A 15,430-nucleotide genomic window follows, 5' to 3' on the forward strand; every position below is an offset into this window, starting at 1 on the left:
TTCTACTCAAGTTCAAAGTGCTGAAAACAAAGCGTGATAAAAGATGTTCTTGCACAACTGGTCTTCTGTTGACAAAAAGATAAGCTCATGTGTATTGAAAGTCATGCTGAACAGGACAGAGTGCAGCACTTCCCCGACAGTAACGTGATAAAAATCTGATGCTGTTAAATAAAGCATAAAATTGCATTTTTCGGTTAAAAGTGTTGACCCAGTTTAGATTTTATATATCAGTGCACATGAGTGCATTCAGGCTGCAGCAACTGAAGGGTCACATTGTGCCTGCAAATAAGGTAAGCCCAAAACTTACATTACATGAAGTAGCATTATATATTTAAAATATGTATGTATTGTATCACACACGCGAGTTTTATTAACTCTGGCCGAGGATACAATGGCCACAGTCAACATGCCAGAATCTGAAATAGTAAATAACTGGTTTATGTGGTTGTTCAAATTTGGAAAATTTTCTAAAATTTTATTGACCACAGCATTTACTGTTTTAGTGAAGTTAGTTGTAAACTAGTGTTTTCTGTTCAGTTGTCTACGGTTTAGACTTTACTGATTTCATTTTTTCTCCCCACTTTTTATAATATGAGGGTATTTGAAGGCAGCTGACTCAGAGATTTACTATATTACTGATTATTTAGTATAAAAACATTATTAATATTAGTATTAAATGTAGCTTTATTGTTCTGAATGGCACTAGCAAGTACTACACATTCTTTTAATACATTCATTTTCTCATTATTGAAAAGTTGAACCTTTTGTAACCAATGGAGATAGTAGAAAATACATTATAAATAATATTATCCTACGCATCAAAATGTTTCCCTGTGCCATATTTGAACACGGTTTCATTGCTGACTGTCTGAAAAGTTTGATAGTGGTCCTAATAACTGTGATAACTAGACCAACATGAATATGTATAGTAATATATATTTTTAGCATGAATAAAGCCAAAAAGTGTTTTTATATTATGGTTTAATGTGATTTCTTCAGAATAAAGTTTACATCTTTAAAATGTTGCTTCTTGCATCTATCCCGAAGATCACGTCAATGGCCGGCTCACCTAGTCCTCTGACCACTCATGTGCTGAACATTGCAATGGGGGTCCCTGGGTCAAACATGGCCCTCAGCCTTTATCAGCAGGACCCCTCTACTAGTGCTTGGGATTTGATAACCACTGGGTAACAACCTAAAAAATCACAAGACCATCAAGAATAACAGTGAAAATCTCAAATACTGTAAAAATGCATGTCAGTGTTAACAGATCTTCAAACTTATGTTGAACAGAACTACTAACAACGATGGACGTTGCCCAGGACTTATCACACAGCAACTCTTTACACCTGGTGTGTACAAACTGCATTTTGAGACTGCTCAGTACTGGGCTAGTATGGGACAAACTTCATTTTACCCCTATGTTGAGGTAAGGAATGGCTCAAAATTGCATGTGTTGACATCTTATCATCCTCAGATTTCATTCTCAGGCGGACTGATGCTTTATTTCCTTGTGCTGCTATCATATTTTTGTAACACAATTACAGAATATGTATTTCCTATTTAACAGGCTGTACTTTTATTTTTATTTTTTGCAGATTGTCTTCACTATAAGTGACTCAGGACAAAAGTACCATGTTCCTCTGCTTCTGAGTCGTTTCTCTTACAGTACATACAGAGGGAGCTAGAATTCAAGTCCACTAACACATCAGCGGAAGAGGCAACTCCACCAAGAACAATGCTCCATCTGAAAGACTGTAATTTTAGGTAGCAACGAGTGATCAATAGGCTTATACATTTGTTTGTCTGTTTTTGTTTTTTTGACAATTAAACCACTCTTTATTAATTTGCTTACTCTGTAATTTAGTCTACAATGTTTAGTCTAATGCCTATTGCAAATCAGATTGTGCAGTGTCTGAATTATTAATTTCAATGTCCAAAAAACAGTCTTTGTTCACTTACTGACTTAAAAATAATGTATGTAATTAAAAAATTCTGTTACATGTACTCTGTCTTTTTCATTGTTCTCTTGTAAAACTTAGTTAAATCTCAATACAATTGATTGACTGATTATACTGTAAAATGAATATTTTATTTTCTCCTACACGATCCTGTCTGTGCTCGATTATTTTACTCTGAGTGTCCGATCGACTTTTTTTCGATGTTGATTACTCTCCCCTGAGCTAGGTAGGGTAGGGCCTTCCTTTTGATGGGAGTAGTAGGATCTTTATTACGCTAGCTCATCCTTTTTCAGTCTTTTGCGTCTACGTTATCGCAATAAACTATGGCAGACGACGAATTAGAGGCGATTAGGCGGCAAAGAATGGCGGAGCTACAAGCAAAGCACGGGGTAAGGACTGAATGTGAGCAGGGAAGCGTGTGTGCGCCTGCCTTAAAAGGAGATGCTGAGCTCAGTATGCTACGAGCTAATGTAGCTAAACCAACCGTCTTCACCCAGCTCGCAAACTTAACTGTCACTCAGTGGATAAACAGAACTCACTCATGAGAGTCATGTTTAGTGTAAATGAAGCGCACTTATCGCCACTGTCGCACAAATCACAGTGGTAGCTAACAGACCGGTGCTAGCTTTGTGTTAAATATAGTCAGTTCACACCCCTCTAGCGTTTAAACGTTAACGTGGTTGACCAGCAACAGCGAGTTATTATGTAGACAATGGACTCTGTTAAAACTGTACAGTACTGTATATACTGTGTTAGACACAATAAGTATATACAGTGATGCCTTCAGCTGGCTGAGGACATCTTTATTTCAAAATGTCTAATTATGTCTGGTACATAACTAATATAAGCAACTGATTTGGAGCTTTGGAACAACAATATTTATATTGGTGTCAACCTCATCAATGCAGTTTTGGTTATGCTTTAATACTCAGGGTTCCAGATACTTTTCCTACCTCAAGTAGGTTGCAGTACAGTCATTTCTTCCTTTCTTCCCAAGGAAAACACAATACCTTATAAGTTTGATTTGGTTTTAGGTAACATACTGTTATTATGTACGTCATTGTCTGGTATACAACAAAGTAATATATCTTACACTCACTTGCCATTTTCATTAGATACAAATGAGAAAACCGGTTGAATCAACAGCTCTCATAACAAATCCCAAATACCGTAACCTAGACTAGGATTTTGTGCAGGTTAGTTATATTGCATTTGTTTTCACTAGTGTACCTAATGAACTGGCAAAATGAGTATATTTCCCTGGTGTTTTCATCAGTCTTCCAGCCGTTATCAAGATGGAGACAGACATTCAGTGTCAAAACATTTCAAATAATAAAATATTTTAACTGAAACATAATCCTATGCAATCCTTCACCTACTGCCTTGATATTGACTAAGTAGAGAGTGATCAGATGCACTGAGTCAGTTCTTCCAGGCAAGTTTAACAGATTTTTAACCAAGTGGGATTCAAAATGTGATACTAAAAAAGTAAATGTGAGTTTTTAGCAAGATGGCCATGGGGAAACCAATAAATGTGTGTGCTGGCAGTTGTTAGTTATTATTAATGTATTTTAGTATCTATTCACATTGCAAAAGTAGGGGACTAGTGGTTGAATGAAAATCATTTTTTTAGATTGTGCATCTTCTAGTTGAATGCAGAAATACATCCTACAGTGTATTTGATAGTGCTTTCTCCCATATACTTTCAGGATACTTCAAATAATCAACAAGGAGAGGAGGCCAAACAACGGTAAGATGTGTAATTTAAAAACACACAATTATAGTGACTGTAATATATATATGTATACACGCACACACACACAGAGCTACTTCAAATCCATAGTAAGCATTTTTATTTCTTACAGAATATAAGTGTAAGAATATAAGTTATAACCTCTATATGACATTAAACTTTTCAGCATAGCTGTGGGTGTAGAGGCTTTATAGTTGACTAAATGTGTATTTCAGTTTCATTTTTATTGGTCTCACTCTTGACTCCAACCAGTTATGAATATTGAGTAGTTGTAATAATACATTTTATTCACAGAGAATCTGATATGAGGAACTCTATATTGGCTCAAGTTCTAGACCAGTCTGCCCGTGCCAGATGTAAGTGTCCTCTTAGATTCATCTTTTAGCCTACTGAAATTTTCCAGTGGAAATTAATGATGTCCTCTTATTTCCTTTCATTCAGTGAGCAATCTTGCTTTGGTGAAACCAGAGAAGGCAAATGCAGTTGAAAACTATCTCATTCAGATGGCTCGTTTTGGAAAGTTAGGAGGAAAGGTAAGAACATAACCTGAAATGCTTGAAGCATTGTGTATTGATATTTGTTCACGTCACAGCAGTGCAATAAACAGGGTTTCTTTGTTGTTAGATTTCAGAGTCAGGCCTGATCGAGATCCTGGAAAAAGTCAGTCAGCAAACAGAGAAAAAGACGACTGTCACAGTAAGTCCCACTGAAATGTCAGATCATTTTCAGTCACTTGGTCTTGTGCGGTTCTAATTCTCGGTGTCTGGCAGTTCAACAGAAGGAGGGTGATGGACTCAGATGATGAGGACGATTACTAACTTCAAACAGGAGCCCTGGAATGAGTCAAGGAGGCAGGAGATGATGTGCTTTACTGGGACTTTGACCTGTTTGCTAGATCCTGGGATGCCACACGAGCTTCTGTGTGTCTTTGGAAACTACAAACCAAGCAGCAAGAACAAGGACATTTGGTTGATACTGCAGCATGTGGTGGGGGGTAGAATGCACACAGTGTCAAAGCTTTTCTTTTGCAACGGATGTTGCTACAAATTATACTGCTTGTGTTGTACCACTGACAACTGATGGCACTGTTGGGCTACTCCAGTCCTTTATTCTCAAAAGTACTTGTTTTCTTCTCCCCTTATTTCAACCATAAATGATGTTCTTCAAACATAAGAAGCTAGGCAAAATGCAAAACAAGCTGCGGCTGATGCATTTTGTCTAGACTGTTCATACAACATCTTGTTTTCTATTCCAGGTTAAACTATTGTTTGGCTTTGGATCTTGGATTTTTTTCTCGTTGCTGATATGTATCTTAAATGTTTACATAAAACTTTAAAAACAAAATAATAAGTACAAATGTGCTTTTTTCTGAGATGATCCTATAGCATATGAATAAGTCTTCATGCATCCATTTGGGATTTTACACTAAGTGGAAAAGAAAACATTTGCAGTATCAGTACACAGACTTGCCGTTTCTGTATGGATGAGCAAACATATTTTTGCTGATTCACTTTAACATTTCACATTTTCAGTTTCAGAATTGTTAATAGATTGCCAAATGTATCCTAAAACTTTTTAAATAAAATCAAATGAGGTATGTGAGAATATTTTTTTTAATCTCTAATAACTTCTTTGGCATGACCAGTACCCCAGAAGATAATAACCAAGCTTTCCCAAAAAAAAAAAAAACACAAACAGTATATTGTAGAGTAATGGGCCAGAGTTGAATAATGAAGGAAATGGAGTTGTGCAAGAAAATACTTCACTGGATTGTAAATACTAATGGTGTTTAAGGGGTGTCACTGCTCAACGTGGAGCTAAATGTAACAGTAACTTTGGTACTTTACTGCATAGTAATGTTTGTATTGCAATGTGTTTAAGTACTATTCTCAAATGAAAGACATGTAACTGAGTTTAAAATGCAAATACTCAAGTGATTATCAATAGAATAGAATAGAGTGTTTATAAAAAAAAGAAAGAAAAAAAAAGGTCGACGAAGACAGCCGAGACGAAATTAAGGTGACTTAAGGTCCCCCTACGGTGCCGAAGAAGTACTGGAATAAAAATAAATAAAAAAGTAAAGGAAATGTAAAAAACTAGAATATATAAAAAAAAATGTACAAAAATATTTAACATGACATGATCTCATTCACATTATAAGTCACTGTTATTGCACATCACTTGAAATGATTGCACTTGTCAACTCATCAGCTCAGCTCACAGGTGCAATACTTACTCTTTGTTACTTTCCCTACCCTGTTATATACATTTCCTAATAACTTGGATGAATCAACACTACACCTGCCATACAGTGAGTCCAACAGTTGTGGGTTGGCCCACGTCCTTGCCCCATTTCGAACGACCGTGGTCAGATGACTTCTCATTGGCTATTCAGACATCCACAAAACACGTCTTGACACTGATTGGTTAGTAGGAGTGGTCACATGTTCAACCCCAGCCAATCGGGTAAGTCTACAAGGAAACTCCACTGTTAGGTTGATTTAGCTACACTGTAGATGCGAAACACGAGAAGAGCCCTGAACAGTCTAAGAGCAGTCAGGTAGTGTAACCTGTACAAACGTCAGTTTATATGCAAAGCTATGCCTGAGGAAACTATGGACAAGCCAAATATAGTTACGTGCACTGCTCCTGTGAATATAGCTGTCATTAAGTACTGTGAGTATGACCTCGACTTCAGTTTATGTTAGCCTTGTTAGGTTTGGATCCTAAATCCGCTTAAATCAACCATGTGTGTGTTGTCTGCTCTTAAATTGAGTAGCCTACTGTAGTCAGTATATTTATATTGTTTCGTAGTATCTGGTAACAGCTCAGTTGTGCATTGCATAAAGCGTATCTTCTTATGTAAACGTATCTTTTTCAGGGGGGAAGAGAAATGAAGAATTAATTCTACCCATTAACTCATCTCTGAGCGTCACGCTGCATCAGGACCAGGTATTTGACTAAACAAGAGACGGTTTATGAAGTATATGTCAGCCCTCTTACGGTCCTTGTCAAGGTGGTGTTTGCAGCTGTCCTTAAACTAATGTGTTCAAAGAAGACAGTCAAGTTGTGTTACTGTTGTGTGCATTGTGAAGTCAGTCCTCCAAACTCAGGAAACACCTGTGAGACATGGTTTCTACTTTCTGAATCATTGCCAGATATCATATTCATTCTGATTCAAGTTTGTCTTGATGATGGGTCTCATAAATGGTGGTATAGCTTGTATACCTATGTCAAGACTTTAAATCTGTCACTACATTAGTGGTACGGTTTTATAGCTCTGCCTTGCATTACTTCTGTATAGCTGAAAACAACCACAACAGTTGCAACCAGCAGATCATTTCAGGAAGATCGAATATGGCTCAATGGCAAAGAAGAGGACATAACCCATCCAAGACTCCAGTCCTGTCTGAGAGAGAGTGAGTTCTGGCTGTTTTATTTTTCCTCTCAAAACCATAGAGTTAACAAAAATGTTGAGTGGAGAGAGCACAGTGTCATTTGTCTCTGTGTTCAGTTCGACGACTAGCACGGAAGAGGCGGAATGATGGACACCCTGGTTTGGATTCGACTGGTTTGTCACACAAAGTCCACATCTGCTCGGTTAACAACTTTCCCACTGCGGCTGGACTCGCCTCTTCAGCAGCTGGATTCGCTTGTCTAGGTGAGAGAAAGTCCAGTGTTCAGTACATGGTTGAAAGCACACTGGTCCTGGGCTCTTGGGTTTTCAGGCTCTGCATTCTGTAAATCGTCTTGAGACAATTTGAATTGTTATTGACAATATATGAATAAAATTAAAGATTGAACACAAATTTTTTGAAAGGCTAACAGCTTCTTTTCAGTATCGAAGTCAGTGTGAATTTCTGTGTTATTTTAATTAACTGCATAAATATTATTTGCTAAATACAAAACTGTAAAATGTTCTGTTTTTCTTGTCCCATCTAAGCAGTGTTGTCTACTTTATTTGCTACATCTACACTTTATGTCAGTGTCTTTTTCCTCTCACTCACTGGGTTGTCCCTGTGTTTTAGTGTACACGCTGGCTCGGGTGTTTGGCGTAGAAGGAGAGCTGTCTGGGATTGCTCGTCAAGGCTCAGGCAGTGCATGCCGCAGCATGTATGGGGGGTTTGTCCAGTGGATCATGGGAAACAAAGACGATGGGAAAGACAGTCTAGCCCAGCAGGTGGAGCCAGAGACTCATTGGCCTGAGCTCAGAATCCTTGTTTTAGTGGTAGGTCTGACCGTGCATGTGTGAGACAAAGTGAAGACTGTATCTTTATTAGTGCGTAACATGTGTACTTTAACTGAAATGAGTTGAAGTGTTAATGCAGGTGTAATTTGTCACAGGCTAGTGCCGAGCGGAAGCCCATAGGCAGCACCTCTGGGATGCAAACCAGTGTACAAACAAGCTGTCTATTAAAGGTACTTTGCTCACCCCCTTTCATGCATTTCAATACATTAACATAACTCTTAAAACTATTAGGAATCAGGATGGTATGGGTTTGCGGTTTATTTAAATCCCGCTGATTAACACAGGAAGTTTGTGTACATCATGTGTGTGTGTGTGTGTGTTTAGCACCGCGCTGAATCTGTCGTCCCAGACCGGATGGACGAAATGATTGCAGCAGTGCAAAAAAAGGACTTCCCTGCCTTTGCTGAACTAACCATGAAGGACAGCAACCAGTTTCATGCCACCTGCCTTGACACATACCCTCCCATCTTCTACCTCAATAGTGTCTCTCAGCAAGTCATCAGCTTGGTGCATCGTTATAACAGGCATTACGGGGAGACACGGGTGAGCAGTTTCACAAGTCTCTTGCTGAGAAAGCAGAGTGTTTTAATATGGTGTGTCTTTAACGTATTTGGACAGCTGTGTATTTACCCTACATTAAGTATCTGTTACATTTACAGGCTTAGCAACCCTCTGGTGATAACAGAAAGTAAACTAAATTTTATTCAGGCACAGTAAATTTCTGTAAATAAAAAAGGGAAATGACATTTTGCCCTTGTTAGAAATTTGCGTGAGTTCATGCACCTGAGTTTCTAAGAGAGGTAATGAAACTTGTGAGGTTTTTTTTTTTCAAACTGGGGAACAGGAAGACTCTCCCTCTTTATATGACAGTTATGGTCTGTTTCCTTCCTTGAAGGTGGCCTACACTTTTGATGCAGGACCCAATGCGGTGATCTTCACTTTGAAGCAGCATGTTCCTGAGTTTGTCCAGGTGGTTCAACATTTCTTCCCCCCAGAGACCAACGGAGAACAGTGAGTTGGTAGACCCCAGACATTGCTGTCATACAAACGAATATTTTTTTTAAATATAAAATTGAGTTACATATATGGTTTTCACATACAGTGGATTCTGAAATATCGCATTTACAAAAGTCTTCAAACTACCTGCTGTGGCAGTCAATATTGTAAAATGTCTCTAGACCTAGAGATATGTAAACTACCGTACTCAGTTGCTTAGAAAGACATACCAGAGGTCTTACAATTCACACATGCATGTCAGGACAAAACTTAAGCCATGAAGTCCAAGGAATACGTTGTAGACATTGTTCAGCTCTTAGTGTTCCCACAGTAGACTCAATAGAGTAAGAAGATTAGCACTACAAGGAGTCTTCCCAGAGTTGGCCATCCATTCAAACTGAATGATCAAGCAAGAAGGGTCTTGGTCAGGGAGGCAAGCAAAAACCCAATGTTTACTCTAATAGAGCTTGAGGAGTCCTCAGCAGAGATGAGAGAACATGCTGGAAGGTTAACTACTTCAGGAGAACTCCATTAATCAGGTCCTCATTGTAGTGCAGCTAGACTGAAGGCTCTCCTGAGCAAAAGGCATATGGTAGCCTGCATGGAGTTTAAAGAGCTGAGAGCACGAGGTAATGATTCTCTCATCTGAAATAAGTGCCCCGAAGAACCAGATGTGCAAAGTCGAGAATAACCCAAGAAGAGTTAAATCTACTGATGCCATAGAGGAGAATAATCAAAGTCATAAATTAAACATATGAATAACTTTTTAAATGAGAGATTTAATTTTTTTATTTTTAAATCTTAAATCGTTATTGGGTGCCGGATGGAAATCTGCAAAAAGTGAGGGGGTCTGAATACTTTGAGAATACACTGTAAATTCCAGTAAATAGAATGAGTGAGTTAGTCTTTATTTAAAACTATTGAATTACTTTTGTTTGCGTTCAACCTCTTTGAATTGTGTCACTGAGTTTTCCTTCCCTCTTCCTTCTTCAGCTTTATTAAGGGTCTTCCAGTCAACCACACAGCTCTGTCCGAGGAACTGATACAGGCTATTGGCCTAGAGCCAGTGCCAAAGGGAATAAACTACATGATTAGTACCAAGGTAAACACATAAATAAAATTTTGACATCCTGCACAATATATGTAGGAGGAAGAGATGACGTGTCAGTTATTACAGTTGTTACAGGAAGAACCCTAGAGAAAATCCAGCCTGTGTCATTTGACTGTTTTATTTTACGTTTATAACGTACGTTTATATTTATGTAGCTCAAACTTTTAAATTGAATTCAGTGTTTGTTTGTATGACTCTTAACACAAACAGGACAAGTCTATTCTTCGATATAAAAGAAAAAGTTGAAATAAGTCAGTGACATGATTTCTCTCTTTCAAGGCTGGACCAGGACCTTGTGTTGTTGAGGATCCCACTCAGCACCTGCTTTTGTCTGATGGCCTGCCCAAGAAGATCATGTGATGCCCTGTAGCTCAAAGAGTTCTTCTGAGGAATAATTCAGATTCAGATTCAGATTCAGAAAACTTTATTTGTCCCCGGGGGGCAATAATGAAGCCAGTGCAGCAAATATCAAATTCACATCAGTCATATGCAGCTAGTTTACAAATTTTACAAATACCAGCAAACTAGGCACCTCCCTCACAATCATGGATACTAGTATGTCCCCCTTCAAATATCAAACTGTACTGGTGTCTCATTTCATCTCATTAAAGCATATTATTCCTGTATGTTGACTACATTTCTACAGGTGCAGATGCACATGAGCTCAACTCTCAGGAAGTAAATAAATACATACTCTGGCCTTCAGCAATACTTGGAGCTATAAAAACTCTTCATCCCTGCAGCTGCCCTTGTGCTCTCTGACTTATCTGAGCAAATATGTGTTTATATGTCAATGTATTTAAGGAGGGTGTTATAATTGTGGTTTCCATCTTGTTAAAATTTGGAATTTACACTATATAGATATTTTTTTGTGAATTGTATTGCACAAAAATAAAATATATTTTAATCCAGATGATTTTCTCATGTCTATTGCGTCATTTCATCTTCAGATTCAAATATGCTCATGCATTAATTTTTCAGGCTCAACCGTGAAAAGTAAAGAAAAGAAAATCCCAGTTACAGACACAATATGTCTGATATATAATGTAGATATAGATATAAATTACTTATTCATGCACCACCCACATAGACCAGACCAGGCACCCCCCGCCCCATAGCAATGACATTCCTTGATGGCAGCAGCCATCCCCAGCAGGATGCAGCCTGACACAGACACACACACACAAAAACACTTTAGGAACAACTCAAAAAACATGAAGAACAGCACAAGGTGTTGACCTGGCCTCCACATTCCCTAGATCGATAACTGATCAAGCTGCGTGGAGATGGTCTTATAGCCTTTAACTTTAACACGTTTGTTTATATTGCTTGTCTATAATTTTCTTTCTAATCTCCTGAGACAACCCTCCCCTTAGCTTTCTAGGGGTACCATCCTTTTTGTCCAGGCCAGTTTCATTAGTTTGTTTGTTTTTTTTAAATTACTCTGTCGAACCTCAATTCAAACTAAATGTTTGATTTTCGTTAGCTGATTTTCAGTAATTTTTATTATTACTTTTGTCAGTTTCAAGCTCAGTGACCACCGTGGGTTTTTCTTTCTTTAACATAGGGGTACCAATTTTGTCCACGTGTGTATGTAGAGAGACAGAGTGGTCGAGAGAGAGAGAGAGAGAGATGTATAGATCTACATATAAATAAATCAAAGATATCGCCATAATTCCACTGGAGAAAAACAGTCTAACTTTATGATTACAGCGCCCAGAAAAACTCCATGCAGGCTACTTCCCTGACTCGTTTGTCTGTATTATACCTGTCAGGTAAGTTGGACTGGTTGGTCCCTCCTCTGCCGCGGTGCTACAGTTTTATTATTATCTTCGGGAAATGACGACTGAAACGGGGACTGGCTAACATACGGCCTGCCTCCTCCCAGTCTGCACATCTCCACACCTCACACCACGTAAATACTCTCTCTTCCTTGTACAGACTATCAGATTCGTGAGTCGCCGCCTGAAGAGTTTCATCGGACCGCAGAGAGGCTGCTGAGCACAATGGGGAAAATCGAGTGGGCAATGTGGGCCAATGAGCAGGCTCTGGCTTCAGGCCTCAGTGAGTATAAAACCTTTGTCGACAATGAAAAAGGGTATTTATCTGTGATTCTCAGAAATCAGTGAACAGTCATTTCAAATGCAATGTCTTCATGTTAAAATGTTATTTTGACCTGCCTTATCCGGTTTGTTCAGAAGTCAATTTTGCAAATAATTTTAACTTTGAAGATTTCATTTGCTTGGAGGCATAAAATGTATGTTTGATTTTTTTTTTTGTTTTACCTTCCTGTTTTCTCCTTTCAGTTCTCCTCACTGGAGGGATTGTGGGTGTGAGTGGCTTGTTCAGAGGCTGGCAGTTTGCTGCGTATTCAGTGTATCCTTTTAACTTTATATTCAAAAGGTTTAATCTAAACAAGTGATGCTCATGTTGTCTCTTTTTGGTGTCTTGGTTTGCTTTTAACTTTCCTCTATTTTTATGGTTGCATGTTGTGCAAGAATTTCCAAATCACGAGCTTAAGACCACAAATGCGATTTAGAAAATATACAGTAAATGCCTGCATAAAACAGTAGTGCTGTGTGTACATTGATTTTAAATTATGTCTGTACGCACAACAAATACAGAATTTATTTAAAAAATGATACGTCACACATACACTGGGTTCAATGATGTGGAAATCATAATGGATTGTTTTACGATATAATGGCCTGAACCACTTCAGTGTACCTGCAAAATACTTTCTGTGCTTCCTTCTTGTCCTTCCTGCTAAATTTGCTCGTGGTCACTAATAATTATTTTTATTCTCGTTTATAACTGAACTGTGTATTTATATCTTTATGATGTATTTACAGCCTGTAGGGCACATAAGTTGCACATAAATAAGTAATGTTATTATTATAACAAAGAATGGCCTTGACAGTTAACTAGTGCAGCTGGGGTGTTTGTGTGTCTACTTGAGTATCCCAGAAGCAAGAGGGCCAAAGGAACAAGTGTAGAGAGAACGTAAGTGATGCTGTGTAATTTAACACTCTTTAATGGACAAGTTGAGTTGACTGGCTGCAACGCTTATTGCTCATTCTTGTGTCTTGTTTTCTCTTCAGGGGCCAGTACTGCTTCACAGTGTGTGTAAAATCCTTTGGACCATTGACAAGGAACTACTATGTCAGGGCATTTTTGCATGCAGCGTGAGTTCATTATCTCAGACACTTTCCTTTGTCAAACAGCATTCCTTTTATTCACAACCACCCTCTCTCTCAAAGGGTTTGTGACTTGTCCGTCTAGTCTTTTGCCCTCAAGATCAATTTGTTATTCCCTCCATTAGAATCTGTGTGCCTGGAGGTTTTATGCTGGCAACTGTCCTTGGATGTGTCTGCCTTGGCATCGCCAGCCTCATCTACCTTGCAGTAAGTTGGCAGATTTTGATGGTCATGCCCTTTTTTCCAGTCGAGCAGGTTAAACATTGTTAACTTTGACGGAAACGAGGAAATGGAAACAAGGAGGAAGAGAGTGTTTCATTACTGGTAGCACTGTTGAGACATGGCCCTGTAGTTGAGAAATCTGACCAGTTAGGGGTGTGACTGACTTCAACAGCTCTAGATTTGTCACAGGGTTATAAAGCGTTTCTAAGCTTACTTCTAAAGTAAGCACACAAACGGGAATGTGTAAGATAAGGTCCCCTTTTTAATCTTATTGTTGTTTTTCATATTCGAACAATAACTAACTTCATCTTACTGACTTGTCCTCTTCCTGCTTTCTAGGCAGCTATCCGAGGTGAACACTGGGAGCCCATTCTTCCACGGAAGGAGACCAGGAAGCCAGTTGCAGAGAGTATCAAGAATCCTCCACAGAATCCACCACCAAGACCTCCTGCAGAAGTGCACAAGAAGATAAGGGACCTGGAGGGAGCAGCCTATGACAACCCCATCTCTGTTAAGGACGAGTAACCAGCCCCATCCTCCGTATCTCAATCAAAACCAGATACAATGAGACTTGTTCTGTGATTCTGAATGAACGAATAGTTTTCTGAAGTTTAGTGAAGCTAGTGGCTGGGCAGCATGTTGGGTACACACCTTGTTACTCAGACTTACAGAGGAGAACAGCTGAAGTGAATCATACTTAATTCTGTAACAAAAAACACGGCACAGAAGATAAATGTGAATGCTATAGCTGCTAAGTGGCAACCACAAACAAACATTCTGAATTTAGACGACTATACGTATGTTGTCATTCTAGTAAATGTTCAAACAACCCTGTTTTCTGTCCCAACCACCATGTCTTTGAAGTTGCATCCATATCACTGTGTTGCCATGAATACAGTACTTTTGAGTTATGTTCTTAATTCCTGTGTATTTGTGTACTTCTTGAAGGTAAATGATCCTGCAGTACTGATTAAACAATACTGCTGGATAGGATCAAGTTTGATATCAAATAGACATATTATTTTGTGGCTGTATTTGTTACATCTTGTAAATAAATCCCTGATATCATTAAAACATGACCTTTGTACTTTCTTATTGTACTTTACAAGTTTCCTCATTATTTCAAGAATAGACATTTGCAACTTCCCCATTTCACAGAAACACCAGAATTTCATTGCCTCAGAATTTCCCTTTCTCATCTCAAGCTTTTTGTTTTATCTCCCTCGCATTTTTGTCACCATGCCATCCATTATTGACTTGTCATGGAAAAAATGTAAGATTTGATCATTTGGTCCAGGTTGTCAGACAAGTTATACGCACAGGAGTATAACTAGGTAGGTAGGTACGTAATTATCTACTCAGGTCTCAAGGGTTTTGTTTGTTATTTTTTCTTTGTCTTTTTTTATTTCACTGGTTACAGTTGACCTGCTAAGCAGCTGTGAGATAACCACAGAGGTACAACGGTACTTCCTCGTTTTAGTATGGATTCACTTCATTGTTATTATTAAATTCTTGTTATGAATGAATGTACTTTATTGTCATTATAGATACAATGAAATTCTGTTTGGCTACTCTCTAATCCTCAACAAAGGACAGGAGACAGAAAAAAACCCTAGGTAAATAACACAAAAGTAGAATAAATAAGCGAATCAGAGCAGCATGTCTTGAATACAGTCAGACTTTTTTTTTCAAGACAGTCATCAAACCCATTCAATGTACTTTTCTAAATTCTGTATATTTTCATGCTTGCAATACTGAACAATGAAAGTCAGTCTTGAACAGGCAGTTTTGTTTTGTTTAACTCTGCCACCCCCTGCTGCATGAAAGAACTACAGAGTAGGTTAACTTATACGTCACAGCTCACACACTGACTGGTTTCACGCTACTTAAAACAAATGCTGATAACAAACATTTTCATCACAAAAAATAATTGTGACAGGA

At 38.4% G+C, this 15,430-nt stretch overlaps 4 protein-coding genes across 4 annotated transcripts; all 4 read left to right on the forward strand.

Annotated features, from left to right (window-relative positions):
• Window positions 1–236: 236 nt before the first annotated feature.
• uraha (urate (5-hydroxyiso-) hydrolase a) lies at window positions 237–1,939 on the forward strand (the record flags this gene model as incomplete). Its single annotated transcript, XM_084574568.1, has 4 exons — window positions 237–290; window positions 1,048–1,187; window positions 1,294–1,429; window positions 1,599–1,939. The coding sequence occupies 4 exons, from the start codon at window positions 237–239 to the stop codon at window positions 1,686–1,688; spliced, it is 420 nt and encodes a 139-aa protein (XP_084430694.1). The 3' UTR covers window positions 1,689–1,939.
• Window positions 1,940–2,186: 247 nt separating this feature from the next.
• pdcd5 (programmed cell death 5) lies at window positions 2,187–5,205 on the forward strand. Its single transcript, XM_084575047.1, has 6 exons — window positions 2,187–2,350; window positions 3,671–3,711; window positions 4,009–4,070; window positions 4,156–4,247; window positions 4,339–4,410; window positions 4,485–5,205. The coding sequence occupies exons 1-6, from the start codon at window positions 2,285–2,287 to the stop codon at window positions 4,530–4,532; spliced, it is 381 nt and encodes a 126-aa protein (XP_084431173.1). The 5' UTR covers window positions 2,187–2,284; the 3' UTR covers window positions 4,533–5,205.
• Window positions 5,206–6,172: 967 nt separating this feature from the next.
• mvda (mevalonate (diphospho) decarboxylase a) lies at window positions 6,173–10,983 on the forward strand. The gene is made up of 10 exons (XM_084575046.1): window positions 6,173–6,390; window positions 6,596–6,666; window positions 7,019–7,133; window positions 7,229–7,375; window positions 7,743–7,942; window positions 8,059–8,133; window positions 8,288–8,506; window positions 8,859–8,974; window positions 9,953–10,061; window positions 10,350–10,983. Exons 1-10 carry the CDS (start codon window positions 6,315–6,317, stop codon window positions 10,428–10,430), a joined length of 1,209 nt encoding a protein of 402 aa, XP_084431172.1. The 5' UTR covers window positions 6,173–6,314; the 3' UTR covers window positions 10,431–10,983.
• Window positions 10,984–12,020: 1,037 nt separating this feature from the next.
• cyba (cytochrome b-245, alpha polypeptide) lies at window positions 12,021–14,589 on the forward strand. The gene is made up of 6 exons (XM_084541853.1): window positions 12,021–12,134; window positions 12,377–12,446; window positions 12,999–13,073; window positions 13,172–13,255; window positions 13,393–13,474; window positions 13,829–14,589. The coding sequence occupies exons 1-6, from the start codon at window positions 12,077–12,079 to the stop codon at window positions 14,012–14,014; spliced, it is 555 nt and encodes a 184-aa protein (XP_084397979.1). The 5' UTR covers window positions 12,021–12,076; the 3' UTR covers window positions 14,015–14,589.
• The last annotated feature ends 841 nt before the right edge of the window (window positions 14,590–15,430 follow it).

This window comes from Chelon labrosus, assembly GCF_963514085.1.
Source record: "Chelon labrosus genome assembly, chromosome: 3".
In the NCBI taxonomy this organism is placed as follows: domain Eukaryota; kingdom Metazoa; phylum Chordata; class Actinopteri; order Mugiliformes; family Mugilidae; genus Chelon; species Chelon labrosus.